General features: G+C 37.4%; 1 protein-coding gene across 9 annotated transcripts in view; it reads right to left on the bottom strand.

Annotated features, from left to right (window-relative positions):
* Window positions 1–15662, bottom strand: part of PRIMPOL (primase and DNA directed polymerase) — a 57781-nt gene that overhangs the window by 40680 nt on the left and 1439 nt on the right. For 8 of the 9 annotated variants that reach the window (XM_045055214.1, XM_019828256.3, XM_019828255.3 and 5 more), the window contains 4 exons: window positions 12286–12426; window positions 10552–10764; window positions 4480–4577; window positions 3435–3564 (listed from right to left, as the gene is read on the bottom strand). In XM_045055214.1, coding sequence (XP_044911149.1) covers window positions 3435–3564; window positions 4480–4577; window positions 10552–10731 — 408 coding nt within the window. In that variant the 5' untranslated portion in view covers window positions 10732–10764; window positions 12286–12426. Of the gene's footprint in view, window positions 1–3434; window positions 3565–4479; window positions 4578–10551; window positions 10791–12285; window positions 12427–15662 lie in introns of all 9 variants that reach the window. The other variant, XM_019828254.3, reaches the window with a different exon arrangement.

Genomic DNA, 15662 nt, shown 5'->3' with positions numbered 1-15662 from the left:
GATTTCATACTATACTACAAAGCTATAGTAATCAAAGTAGTATGGTACTGGCACAAAAGTACACACATAAATCAATGAAACAGAACACAGAGCATAGAAATAAACCCACAATTAAATGATCATTCTACAACAAAGAAGGAAAGAATATACAATGGATAAAAGACACTGTGTTCAATAAATAGTGCTGGGAAAACTGAATAGCTAGCTACACACAAAAGAATTCACTTTCTTTCATCGTATACAAAAATAACCTCGAAATGGATTAAAGAACTAAATGTAATGCCTGAAACCAAAAAACTCCTCAAAGAAACTATAGGCAGTAAACTCTAGGATATTTGAGCATTAGTTTTTGGATCTGTTTCCCCAGGTAAGGGTAACAAAAGCAAAATTAACCAACAAGGACTACATCAAACCAGAAAGTTTTTGCACAGAGAAGGAAACAATCAACAAAACAAAAAGACAATCTCCTGAATGGGAGAAGACATTTATAAATGATGTATCGAATAAGAAATTAATAGCCAAAATGTCTAAAGAACCCCAACAACTCAACACCAAAAAACAAAACTGATTTTAAAAACGTGCAGAGGACTTGAGTGACATTTTTCCAAAGAAGATGTCCAGATGGCCAACAGACACATTAAAAAATGCTCAACATCACTCATCAGGGAAATGCAAATCAAAACCACAGTAAGATATTACCTCACACAAGTCAGAATGGCTAGTATCAAAAAGACAAGAAATAAAAAGTATTGGCAAGGATGTAGAGAAAAGGGACTCTTTTGCACTGTTGATGGTAACATAAATTGGTGCAGCCTCTCTGGAAAACAGTATGAGATTTTTCAAAAAGTAAAAAATAGAACTACCGTATGATCCACCAATTCCATTCCTGGGGATTTACCCAAAGAAAACAAAAACACTGATTTAAAAAGATGTACACACTCCTATATTTACTGCACCATTATTTACAATAGCCAAGATATGGAAGACATCTAAGTGTCCACTGATAGATGAATGGATAAAGAAGATGTAATCATAAAGAATATGATTACTCAGCCATGAAAAACAATAAAATTTTGCCATTTGCCAGCACATGTGTTATGCTAAGTGAAATAGGTCAGACAGGGAAAGTCAAATTCCACATGGTTTCACTTACCTGTGGAATCTAAAAAACAAGACAAACAAAACTAACCAAAATAGACTCATAGGAATAGTCATTAATATTATAATAACTTTATACGGTGACTAGACTCATTCTGATGGATCCTATATAATGTATATAGATGTCAAGTCACTGTGTTATACCCCTGAAACCAATATTAGATGTCAACTATACTTCATAATAAATAAACAAACAAACCTAAGTAAGGTGGGGGGGGGGGGGGAGGCAAAGCCAAAAGAAAGCTAACATATGATTTTTTTTAAAAAATATTTGTGGGGTGGGGCACCTGGGGGGTTCAGTCGGTTAAGCGTCCAACTTTGGCTCAGGTCATGATCTCACAGTTCATGAGTTTGAGCCTTACATGGGGCTCCGTGAGGCTCCATTGGGCTCTGCACTAACAGTACAGAGCATGCTTGGGATTCTTGCTCTCCCCTCTCTCTCTGCCCCTCCCCTGCTCATGCTTTTTTTCCTCTCTCAAAATAAATACACGCTTTTAAAAAAAGTATTTGCAAACATTTTTCACAAAAAATTTTAAAAACATATAGTGATTCAACATAATTGGGCAGATATTCTCTACCAAAAACATTTTGAGATAAATTTTTTCTAATTTTAAGTTTTACCTATTTATTTGGGGAGAGAGAGAGAAAAAATATAAGTGGGGGAGGGGCAGAGAGAGGAAGAGAGAGAGAATCCCAAGCAGACTCTGCACTGTCAGCACAGAACCTGAAATGGAGCTGGAACCTATGAACTGTGAGATCATGACCTGAGACCAAGTTGGATACTTACCTGACTAAGCCACCTGGGCACCTTTGAGATATATTTAAAGTTATAAAATGTGTCATCTACAATTAACATCTAAAAGAAAAAAGTTAAATCAATAAATGTTAATGCCTACTTTGGGCCCAAATAAAAACCAAGTTTAATGTAATTTAATGTAATAAAATATTAAAAGATTTTATAAACATACATAATAGTGTTCAGTTGAACAAGCCCATATTATCCCTTTTGTTAGTAACTTCCTGGTTGACACTGCTAAATCAAAAACATACTAGAATTACAGTCTTTTCTCCTTTAAAAACAATGTTAACTGAATTACTAGACCATGTTTTACCAATACTATAAGACCTGGAATAAAAATTAAGTCTTTCTAGACCTTAGTTTCCTCATTTATGATGGCACAATAATTTCCAAAATTATTGTGAGCAAAAAAATTATGATACCTTTTTTTTTTTAATGCTTATTTATTTTTGAGACAGAGGGAGACAGAGCGTAAGTGGGGGGAGAAGCAGAGAGAGAGAGGGAGACACAGAATCTGAAACAGGCTCCAGGCTCCGAGCTGTCAGCACAGAGCCTGATGTGGGGTTCAAACCCATGAACCGTGAGATCACGACCTGAGCCAAAGTCGGACACTTAACCGACTGAGCCACCCAAGTGCCCCTTATTTTTTTAATTTGAGAGAGAGAGAGAAGCAAGCGGGGGAGAGGGGCAAAGGGAGAGAGAGAGAATCTCAAGCAGCCCAGCATGGAGCCAGATGTGGGGCTCCATCCCATGACCCTGGGATCATGACCTGAGCCAAAATCAAGATGGACACTCAACCAACTGAGCCGCCCAGGTACCCCTGTGATACAAATTTTTTTATTTTTTATTTTTTAAGTTATATTTATTTTGAGAGAGAGAGAGAGAACCAGCAGGGGAGGGACAGAGAAAGAAAGAGAGACACAGAGAAACAGACAGAGAGAGAAAGAGACTATCCCAAGCAGGCTCCAGGCTGTCAGCACAGAGCCTGACTTGAGGCTCAATCTGATGAACCATAAGATCATGACCTTAGCCAAGATCCAAGTCATATGCTTAAGTGGCTGAGTCACCCAGGCGCCCCTATGACACAATTTTTAATCAAAGTTTTCTTGAAATTCATCTTACTACCTGATTTTTACAGTAAAAATTACTTTGCCTTTTTACCAGAGTCAGCTATTTATAACATAAAGAGAATTAACATATAATTTAAAAAGCGTCCAAACTGCCATCTTTCTCAAGGCTATTTTTTATAGATGTGCTAATATCACAAAACATATGGACCAGAACTGAACCTTCGGTCTCTGTGGAACTTTACTCAGAAAAGTCACATTAAGAAATGAAGGTCAAAAGGAAGAGGAAAAAAAAAAAGGAGCTGAAACACAGAAGCCAAATATTACATAGGTTGGATGCACTTAATGAATGAATAAATGAATGAAGAGATATACAGATATAAGAAGAAAAACCCAAGTTTTTAATGTACCTCGATGAGTAACGCAACCATCTTTTTCCCATCAGCTTCAGGATTCGCATGTTTGTTAAATTCCAAATCAAAATAAAGCTTGCACACAGCGTTTTCAGGAATGACTTCATAGCAGTGTAAGAGATTTTTTCTAATTGAATAATGTGAGATTATTAGGTTTACATCTTATACCTTTTAAATCATAATACCTGCTTTTATATTTCAAGATACTGTATTAACTGTGATTTAATGACATATAACTATGGCACAGTGAAGGCATGACAAAGTAAACAACTGCTCACAGTAGGTTTATGGATCATATTATTAAGAGCTCCCATCACACAACATGTAATAATTGTATTCGTAACATTATTTAACTTGAAAATATTTTCAAGTGCTGATAATTTTCACATTGTATGACAATTCTTGGCTTTTTGGTGACATGATAAAGCAAATCCTGTCTAAGAAAAGAACTTTCTCAAACTGGAATCCCAAGATCACATATATTCTTGGGATTCGATAAATTTTTTGAGAATTTTTAAGATTTGTATTTTCATTAGGAAAACAGTCTTTTCAAAATTGGCTAAAAACATATTCTAAATCACCTGACTTCAACGAGCTTTCAATGCTCCCACGTGGATCAGGAGATAGGACTTTAACACGGGTTAATAAGAACAGATACTGACTTGATAAGTAAATGATTACTTGTGCTAAGTGAAGTTCAGATGGCATCCTATGTAAGTAAGAGGTTTGTAATTTTCAACACGGAAAAGTGATGGGGGGATTGGGTCATCATGTGACACAGATTATTTAGGAATTCAAAACACACACACACACACACACACACACACACACACACACACACGGTTGGTTACACAGTACTCTTCTCCCAACACCTGGTGAGATCAGTGTTGCCATGACAAGGAAGGCTCCAGAATTCAATTCTACCAGTAAAGGACTATTGTGTGACTGAGAACTGTAACAGTTAATTCAGCCAGAATCAATTTCACAAACATAATTAGATGAAGGAAATGTAACTTTAACATGCTGTGCTTTACAGACTTACCGGGATTTGTAGTAAAACCAAAGTTGAGTGTAGGTTGTTACCAGGTAAATACGTTGTCCATCACCCACTTTGTATTCCAAAGCAAATACATGAACATCCTTCATAGAAATCAAAAATAATATTCAAAAAATTAATAGAGTACAAATCCAAAAACCCACTGTAGCTACTCAATGCTTATGAAGAATTTTGTCAAATTTTGAAAAACTGGAATTTGAACATCATTCTGTATTACTAAAAATAAGAAAAATAGTCAGTACATCTACACCGACCAAAATCTTTGCTTTAAATGTAAATGGACTAAATCCTTCAGTCAAACGACAAAGGGTAACTGACTGAATGGATAAAAAACACAAGACCCATCTATATGCTGCCTACCAGAGACTCACTTCAGACTGAAAGACACATAAACTGAAAAAGGGATAGAAAAAGATATTCCATACAAATGGAAATGAAAAAAAAAAAGCTGGAGTGGCAATACTTCTAGCAAACAGAATAGATTTAAGACAAACACTATAGCAAGAAACAAAGAAGGTCATAACATGATGATAAAGGGATCAGTCTAACAACAGGATACGGCAATTGTAAACGTCTATGCACCCAACATAAGAGCACCTAAATATATTAAGTACTAACAGACAAAGAGGGAGAAAATGACAGTAATACAATAATAGTAGCATACTTTAACACCCCATTTACATCAATGGATAGATCATCCAGACAAAAAAAAATCAATAAAGTAACTTTGGCTTTGAATGACACACTAAACCATATGGATTTAATAAATATATACAGAACATTTCATCCCCAAACGGCAGAAAACACATTCTTTCCAAGTGCACATGGAACATTCCAGGATATGTCAGGCCACCAAACAAGTCTCAATAAATTTAAAAGGACTGAAATCATATCAAGCATCTTTTCCAACAATAACAATATGAAACCAGAAATCAATATGAGAAAAAAACTGGAAATAAATGTGCTAGTAAAAAAACCAATGGGCCAATGAAGAAATCAAAGGGAAATCAAAAAAATACCTGGACACACGAGAAAATGGAAACACAATGGCTCCAAATTTACAGGAGACACAGGAAAAAGAGTTCTATTAGAGGCAAGTTTATAGCAATACAGACCTACTTCAAGAAACAAGAAAAATCTCAAAGAAGCAATCTAAACTTACACCTAAAGGAACAAAACAAGAATTAAAAAAGCCCAAAATTAGAAGGAAGAAAATAATAAAGATCAGAGTGGAAACAAAGACTAAAAGACAATAGAAAATATCAATGGAATTAAGAACCGGTTCTTTGAAAAGATAAACAAAATTGATATAACCAGACTCATCAAGAATAAGAAAGACAACTCAAAAATAAAATCAGAATTAAAAGAGGGGCGCCTGGGTGGCTCAGTCAGTTAAGTGTCCGACTTCCGCTCAGGTCATGATCTCACGGCTTATGAGTTCAAGCCCCACATCGGGCTCTGTGCTGACAGCTCAGAGCCTGGAGCCTCTTCAGATTCTGTGTCTTTCTCTCTCTCTCTCTCTGTCCCTCCCCTGCTAACACTCTGTCTCTCTCAAAAATAAACATTAGAAAAAATAAAAAAAAAGAGAAGTTACAACTGACACCACAAAAACACAAAAGATTAAAGGGACTACTACATCTTTTGATTAGGTCTGGGTCTTTTAATAAGCCTGTTCTGGACCATGAACTTCATACTGGCTTATCAGCCCACCCACTAGGTGAGGCAGGATGATTAGAGTGGGCTGGAGATAGGTATTTCATTAGGTATTTTATTATTTAGTTTAGCTCTGATAAAACCCTGACAGCTTAAACCATGGTTAAATAGTGTCTCCTCAGTGTAGACCATGTTAAAAAGAACAGACTGCTTTGACGTATTTCTAATTGGTTCCTCTTTTCTTCTCCCTGCTGGAAGCATGAGGAGATTTTTCTCTGGTGTTCATTGTGAGAAACTGATAGAGCTCCCCAGGGGGAAAATTTCATAAAAGTGTGGGGCCATTCCTGCTTCTCCCTCTTCCACTCCCCACCCCTCCAATGACGGGTCTTCTTAGAGATTTTCTCTCTCAGACTTGTCCATCCTGAGACTCCAGCAAGTTATCAGTTACAGTTCAGGTTTCCCTAACTTGACACTCGTTCCCAGAGAACAGAGGTTACTGCTCATGGGTCTTTTCTCCAGGAGGCTATGATTCTCTGTTTTTGTCTGTCACTCTTTCCAATTTGGGGGAGCATTGGCTTACCTGTGTTCTCACTTCTCTTACAGATCTAAGAAAAGTTGTTGATTTTTCAGTTTTCAGCTTTTTATACTACTTAGGTAAAAAATTAGTGTTGTTGGGACACAGTGGCAACTTTTAAGCCTCCTATATGGATTGGAAATTGAAAGTCTACATATTTCTTTTAAAATACATATCTCTGTGTTTTTAGGATGTGAATTTGGCACTGTTTTTTTCATAAATTTTGATTAAAAAAATAAAAATAAAAAGGGGAAAAAAATAAAGGGACTACTACAAGAAAGTATATGCCAACAAATTGGACAACTTAGAAGAAATGGACAAATCCATAGTAACATAAAGTTTTCCAAGACTAAATCAGAAATAGAAAATGGATTACTAGTAATGAAATTCAATTGGTAATCAAAAACTCCCCAAAAAACAAAAGTCTAGGGCCAGATGGCTTCACAGGTGAATTTTACCAAACATCTTTTACTCATTTTTTAAAAAGTTTATATATTTATTTTGAGAGAGACAGAGAGCGAGTAAGCACAAGCAGAAGAGGAGCAGAGAGAGGGAGAGAGAGAATCCCAAGCAGGCTCTGCATTGTCAGCACGAACTTGATGTGGGGCTTGAATCCACGAACCCCAATATCATGACCTGAGCCAAAACCAAGGGTCAGGCACTCAACTGACTGAGTCCTCCAGGTGCTCCTCACCAAACATCTTTTAAAGAAGAGTTAATAACTATGCTTCTCAAACTATTCCAAAATATATAAGAGGAAGGAATGCTTTTTTTTTTTAAAGGAATACTTCTGAATTTGTTCTGAAAGAACAGCATTACCCTCAAACTAAACCAAAGACACTAAAAAAAAAAAAAAAAAAAAAAGTAGACTATTATCCCTGATGAGCACAGATGTAAAAATCTTCAACAAAATATTAGCAAATCTAACACAATACATTAAAAGGATCATTCACCAGGGCGCCTGGGTGGCTCAGTCATTGAGCGTCCAACTTCAGCTCAGGTCATGGTCTCGCAGTTCGCGGGTTCGAGCCCTGCGTCCGGCTCTGTGCTAACAAACAGGTCAGAGCCTGGAGCCTGCTTCAGATTCTGTATCTCTCTCTCCCCCTCCCCTGCTCATGCTCTGCCTCTCTCTGTCTCTCAAAAATAAATGTTAAAAAAAATTTTTTTTAATAAAAAAAAATTTAAAAAAAAAGATCATTCACCATGATTAAGTGGGGTTTATTCCAGGGATGCAAGGATGGATCAATACCCACAAATCAATCAACATAATACAACACTTTAAAAAGCATTTGACCAAATTCCATATCATAACACTATCAACAAAATGAGTATTGAGGGAACATCTCAACATAATAAAGACCATATATGACAGACCCATAGCCAGCATCATCCTCAACAATGAAAAGTTGAAAGCTTTCCCTTTAAGATCAAGAAAGGATAAAGATGCCCACTTTCCCCACTTTTGTTCAACACAGTACTAGAAGTCCTAACCACAGCAATCAGACAAGAAAAAGGAGGGGAAAAAAGGCATCCAAACTGGTAAGGAAGAAGTAAAACTGTCACTATTTGCAGAGGACATGATACTACATATAGAAAACCCTAAAGACTCCACCAAAAAATAATTACAATAAATGAATTCAATAGAATTGCGGGATACAAAATTAACATACAGAAATCAAGTGTACTTTTAAATACTAATAGTGAGCTATCAGAAAGAAATTAAGAAAATAATCTCATTTACAGTTGCATCAAAAGGAATAAAACACCTAGGAATAAATTTAATCAACAAAGTGAAAGACCTGTACTCTGAAAACCATGAGACACTGATTAAAGGACTGAAGACAACAAAAATGGAAAGATATACAATGCTCATGGATCTGAAGAAGTAATACTGTTATAATGTCCATATTATCCAAAGCAATCTACAGATCGAATGCAATCCCTACCAAAATACCAATAATATCTTTCACAAAACTAGCACAAATAGTCCTAAAATCTGTAGGGAACCAAAGAAGATCACAAATAGCCAAAGCGGTCTTCAGCAAGAAGAACTAAGCTGGAAGTATTCCAACCCCAGATTTCAAAGTAGATTACAATTCTATAGATATCAAAATAGTATGGCACTGGCACAAAAGTACACACACAAATCAATGGAACAGGATAGAGAGTCCAGAAATAAATCCATAATTATAAGGTCAATTAATCTATAACAAAGGAGGCAAGAATATGCAATGAGGAAAAGACAGTCTCCTCAATAAATGGTGCTGAGAAAACTGGATAGCTAATGCAAACAAATGAAACTGGGCCACTTTTTCGCACCATACACAAAAATAAACTCAAAACAGATTAAAGACCTAAATAAAAGACCTAAAACCATAAACCTCCTTAAAGAAAATACAGGCAGTAAACTCTTGGACATCAGCCTTAGCAATATTTTTCTGGATCTATCTCCCCAGGCAGTGGAAACAAAAGCAAAAATGAACAATTGGGACTACACCAAACTAAAAAGCTTTTGCACAGCAAAAGACACCATCAACAAAATGCAAAAGCAACCTCCTGAATGGGAGAAGATATTTACAAATGATATATCTGATAAGGGGTTAATATCCAAAGTAATATAAAGAACTCTTACAACTCAACACCAAAAAAAAAATCTGACTTTAAAAATGTGCAGAGCACTTGAATAGACATTTTTCCAAAGAAGACTATAGATGGACAACAGACACATGAAGAAATGCTCACCATCACTAATCATCCCGGAAATGCAAATCAAAACCACACTGAGATACCACCTTGCACCCATCAGAATGGCTAGTATCAAAAAGACCAGAAATAACAATGTTTGTAAGGATTTGGAGAAAAGGGAACACTCATGCAGCACTGTTGGTGGGAACGTAAGTTGGTGCAGCCGCTATGGAAAACAGAATGGAGGTTCCTCAAAAAAATTAAAATAGAAATACCATACAATCCAGTAATTTGGTATTTACCTGAAAAAAATGAAAGCGCTAATTCAGAAGAATATGTGTAGCCATATTTATTTATAACAGCCAAGATATGGAACACACCGAGTGTCCACTGACAGATGAATGGATAAAGAAGATACAGTATATGTACTCAAAGGAATATTACTCAGCCCTAAAAAAAAAAGAATGAAGTCTTGCTGTTCACAACATGGATGGACCTAGAGGGTATTATGCTAAGTGAAATAAGTTAGAGAGAAACAAAGATCCTATGATTTCATTTATATGTGGAATCCAAAAACAAAACAAACCTAAAACAGACTCATAAATACAGAGAATAAACCAGTGGTTGCCAAAGTGGGGCAGGGAGGAGATGGAGAGACAAGAGGAATAGGGGAAGGGGATTAAAAAGTACAATCTTCCACTTATAAAATAAATAAGTCATGGTGATGAAAAGGACAGCATAAGGAATATAGTCAATAATATTGGAGTAACTTTGGTGATAGATGGTAACTAGACTTACTGTGGTGAGTATTTTGTATGTATAGAACTGTCAAATCACTATGTTGTTCACCTGAAACCGATATACTTACTATGTCAACTATATTTGAAAAAAAAAATTTTTTTAAGTATCATTACAAATTTTTCAAACCAATTGGCACTACATAGGTCATTGCTCTTCATTCTTAATATAAAGTAAATGCCCAATAATTCATAGGGATATGTTTTGCAAACAGTGTGATATTTAGATCACGATTCTTTTGTAGATCATGTGGGCTGGAATAAACACAAACAACGATTTTTAGTTTGTTTTTAGAAATCTAAAGTTACAGTAGCCCCAGAAACAAAGGCAGGAGATGAGAAAATTACCTCTTTACAGCTTTTAACAAAATTAAAGGCTTCAGTTTGCCGATGGAATAGTTTCCAAATGGAAGGTGGTTCTTCTGGCTTGGACAATCTCGGTCTGTATACTGAGGACAATGGTTTCCTCCCATAACAAGCTGCTCGTTCTTCAATTTGCTTCAGTTTTGCTTCCCATTTTCTCTCCATTGGTTCAGAAGTTACGGGAAACTAAATCCTTTCCTGTGTAAGATTTCTACCAATTAGTACTAAAAAAACAAGGACATCAATTTCTTTGTTTAGAATACATATACTTATTTTTTGGTAAAACTTCAAAACCCATTTCCTAATGGCTATTTCCTTATCCTATTTATTTACTTATTTATTTTACATGAAGTTTTAATGTGAAATGAGAACATGGCTAGTTGTCAGATATCTTTCAATCTTGGTTCTTCTAACAGTGCTATGATTTTAGAAGTTCGCTGAGCCTTAACTGCAAAATGGGGATCAATGTCATCCTGAATACTTTATGTAATTATCAGGATACATGTGATAAGACCTAAGAAAACGTTTTGTAAATTACAAAGTCACAGGTAAATACAAGTGGTTTCTGTATCGTTATCGTTTTCACTAGAACCACTTCAATGCATCAAGCACTATTGACCTTGCCCAAGTCGTCCTACTACTTTGGCCATGACTCTTGTGCTACTACTTCTCAGGGCAGAGTTCATTTCCAGACACCACTGTGCAACTCTTAGTTCCCTTTCCTTCTATGTTTCTATCCATTTCTTTTCTTTTCACCCAACACAGCCGTTAGTTGGGAGGACAACACCGTGTATAAATGGGAACTGCAATATTGGCTACTTTGGTTTAGAATGTCTATGTTCATCATAAGCACGATTGAAGACGGGAATAAATAAATTTTAATCTATGTCTGTTAATAACTGTAATTTTGTGATCAATGTGAAATGATGGTCTTTTAACACTTGTTTATTAATCTAATCATATATGTTTTTGTTTGCATACATTTCCATTTTAACCAGGTGAGGGGGCCAGGCAATACTTTTTCAACTTTTGATTATGTTTTACTTAGAAAAAAAAAAAAAAAGGATGAGTTTTTAGAAGGGGAAAAAAGCTTGTATCGTAGGTAGATAATGGCCACAAAATTTTTGCCATTCCTCCCATCAATAGCTGCTGTCTGAGCCCACTCCCACACTGACTCTGTGTTTGGTCATGTGATTTGCTTTGGTCACATCAACAATGTGAATCTCAATGTGTCAATGTCACATCAACAAATGTGAAGCAAACTAGTGGTGTTAAGTGCTTTTGCACTGGATTTGGCTATGCTGTAGTCCCACCCTGAGACTGTCATGCCAGAACTCTAGCCTCATAGAGGATATAAAGCCACCTGGAGAAGAACCCAAGTTACCCCAGGTAACAGCCAACATCAACTATCAGATATATTGAGTCAAGCTATTTTGGATCAGGCACCCACCAGAATTCAATGTGTAAGTAAGCCTGAGTGAGTTCAGGTGAGATCTGCAAAGCAGCTGTTCAACCCACAGAACTGGAAGAAAATATTACTTTTTGTTTAAGCCTAGAAGTTTTGGTGTGATGTTTTACACAGAAATAGAAAACCGATGTAGTCTCCCTCTTCATCAATATCTATGTCATAATTTACTGATATATAAAACACATACATTCATTTTATAAACCGAAATAACAACATAAACTACAGCATTTGAGGGAAAAATTCCTATTTACCTTTCACGATGCCTTTCCAGTACTTGTGCTTATCATGTTGATAAATATTCTCTTCAATTTTAGGAGAAAACCTTCCAACAACACAAACTCACTGGCAAATGATACATTCCCGGGAAGGAAAAATAGGTTCATCCTAGAAGACTGAGATGGTAAAACGTCATGACTGTTAAATTTCACATTTGACTCCAACCATAACAGACCTAAGAAAGATTGCTCTCAAAGTTACACCTGATCCAGATGAAAATTATAAATTACAAACCAAGAGGGGCACCTGGGTGGCTTAGTCGGTTAAGCATCCAACTTCAGCTCAGGTCGTGATCTCCCAGTTGATGGGTTTGAGCCCCACACGTCCAGCTCTTATGCTGACAGCTCAGAGCCTGGAGTCTGCTTCTGATTCTGCGTCTCCCTCTCCCTCTCAGCCCCTCCCCCGCTGGCACATGCACTCTCTATCTCTCTCTCAAAAATAAATAAACATTAAAAAATTTTTTAAGAAACATTAAAAAAATTTTAATAAATAAATTATAACCAACGTAATTCTAAAGATATCAACATAAATGTCATTACAGGTATGCCGCGGAAAGGAATACAATTTCACTGGATTGAAGAGAGGATAGTTTTTAACGAAATGGCTTTTTCAATACGAAGTGATACAGGGGCTCCATAATGCTAGATTCTGAGCACAAATTTTATCTTAATTTGTTTCACATACAGATAAAAATCCTCAACATTTAGACAACCTAAGTGAGAAACTGATTCTCTTCTATAAAGTATAACTTTTAATAAAGCCCACTGATGACTTAATAAAGACAAGAAACACAGAATGCATTTAGATAGGATCTGTAGCTCTAGGATCTAACCAGTAACTGACGAAGAATAACCATGTACATGTTCACACTTAGTGACACGGACAGCAGGAAAATTTTTGATTTTGTAAAAATTGCTGGCATGACCATGAGAGTATGGTTTGACAACTCACTGAACTGAGGAAACCACAGAGCCAACAGAGAACAAAGAGAAATTCAATATGTTACTCCCTCATGTTGTTTGCACCGTTCAAAAATTTTAACAGCTGGGTTCAGGGTTAGAAGACAACTGGGGGCCTCACTGTAGGAGCAGGAGGATTAAATGACAAAAGCAAAGGAAATGGAGAACAGGAAGGCATCTGGCATTCTGGTTTTGGACTATCATTTTCCTCATCTCTACCCTCTACGAGAAGAAACAGGTCACCAATTTTGAAATGCTTTTTTTTTTAATGTTTATTTTTGAGAGAGACAGAGCGTGAGTGGGGAAGGGGCAGAGAGAGAGAGGGAGACACAGAATCTGAAACAGGGTCCAGCCTCTGAGCTGTCAGCATAGAGCCCGCGCGGGGTTCAAACTCCAAAACAGCAAGATCATGACCTAGGCTGAAGTTGGACACTTAACCCACTGAGCCACCCAAGTACCCCTCGAAATGCTTTTAACTCCTGGTGGGGAAGGATTGTGGTCTTTTACATAATTGTGCAGCAAAAACCTCTTTTCACACAGGACCATAACTATTTTTGGTAACAGTTTCCAAGTTCCAAAGAAAAATATTTGCTGTATTTTAAAATACTAGGTTTGGGGCGCCTGGGTGGCGCAGTCGGTTAAGCGTCCGACTTCAGCCAGGTCACGATCTCGCGCTCCGGGAGTTCGAGCCCCGTGTCGGGCTCTGGGCTGATGGCTCGGAGCCTGGAGCCTGTTTCCGATTCTGTGTCTCCCTCTCTCTCTGCCCCTCCCCCGTTCATGCTCTCTCTCTGTCCCAAAAATAAATAAACGTTGAAAAAAAAATTAAAAAAAAATAAATAAATAAAATACTAGGCTTAAGAGCTCTATTATTTATTTCTTCACACTGTGCCACAATGTTCTTTCTTCTTTCTCCTCCTCTTCTTTTTTTAAAATAAGCTCTATGCCCGATGTGGGGCTTGAACTCATGACCTCAGGATCAAGAGTCACAAGCTCTACCAACGGAGTCAGCCAGCCAGGCACCCCCGACAGTGCTATTTAATTTTTTTTTAATGTTTATTTATTTCTGAGAGAGAGAGAGAGAGAAAGAGCATGAGCAGGGGAGGAGCAGAGACAGAGAGGGAGACACAGAATCCAAAGCAGGCTCCAGGCTCTGAGCTTTCAGAACAGAGCAGGATGTGGGGCTCGAACTCATGGACTGCGAGATCATGACCTGAGCCAAAGTCAGCCGCTTAACTGACTAAGCCACCCAGGCGCCACATCCCACAATGCTTTTTTCTTAACATTGCAATTAACCATGTTCGATACTGATTTTACAACTAAAGGTGGTCAGGCTAGAAAAAAGTCTGGCTGAGTCATTTTTGAGGAACCGTAGTGGAAGAAGAGGCAGAGGAAAGGAGGCAGGGAAAGGACATAGGCAGCCAACCTCAATAGCCCTGGTTTATGCCCAGACTTGCCCAGCTAGCACACTTGGTGGCTGGAGTCCCAGGAGCAGCTGGAATACAGATTCCCGGCCTCTAGGGAGAGCTAAAGCCTTGCCATGGTTCTCCCTGGTGCGCTTCTAGCTTCTTTCTCCTTTTGTCTAATCACAAGTCAGCTTCTCCCTGTGCCCTGAGAACAGATTCACCAGTATTTTGTGTTTCCCGGCATGTATGTTCCAGTTCCAGTGTTTAGTAATGTTCTGGTATTTGGCAATATTTTCTTAATAAAATCCCCTTGCTGGCCTCCTGGAACACATTTATACTACTTCTCCTGTTACTAGAATATTCATAATCAAGTATGAGATTAAAATTCATGTACAGTAATATTGTTATAGAAGATTATATCCCAGATGAGTAACACCTGAAGAAATTAACTACACCAATTGAATCTTCTCCCCACCCCCCACTCTGGTCACTTTGCCTCTCTATGCTTAAACAAAAGTAAGTCATATTAAAATTTCCCTAAGGGCACCTGGTTGGCTCAGTCGATTAAGCATCAGACTTTGGTTCAGGTCATGATCTCGAGTCGGTGCATTCCAGCCCTACGTTGGGCTCCATGCTGATAGCTCAGAGTCTGGAGCCTGTTTTGGATTTTGTGTCTCCCTCTCTCTCTACCCAAGCCCACTCACACTCTTTCTGTCTCAAACATAAACATTAAAAAAAAAAATCAAATTTCCCAAAAATTTCTGGTAAGGGATAACAAAACAGTGACATATTATTCTTCTCCAGCTTCCCCTTTCTACCACCCGCAGTGGATCATTCATCCAAACAGCCTAACTCTGCCCGACTAATCAATCACCTTTAAAACCAGATTCAGAACTTTCCATAGGGCCACTCATTAATGGTTCAGAGCATCACTCAGTTCATACTTTGATTCACCTCAAGAAGTCCAAACTCTCTCCAGAATCTGGACCA

The sequence above is a fragment of the Felis catus genome, chromosome B1, assembly GCF_018350175.1.
Source record: "Felis catus isolate Fca126 chromosome B1, F.catus_Fca126_mat1.0, whole genome shotgun sequence".
Taxonomy (NCBI): domain Eukaryota; kingdom Metazoa; phylum Chordata; class Mammalia; order Carnivora; family Felidae; genus Felis; species Felis catus.
The sequence above is the reverse complement of the archived record's forward strand: the minus strand, read 5'-3'. Positions and strand labels throughout refer to the sequence as shown.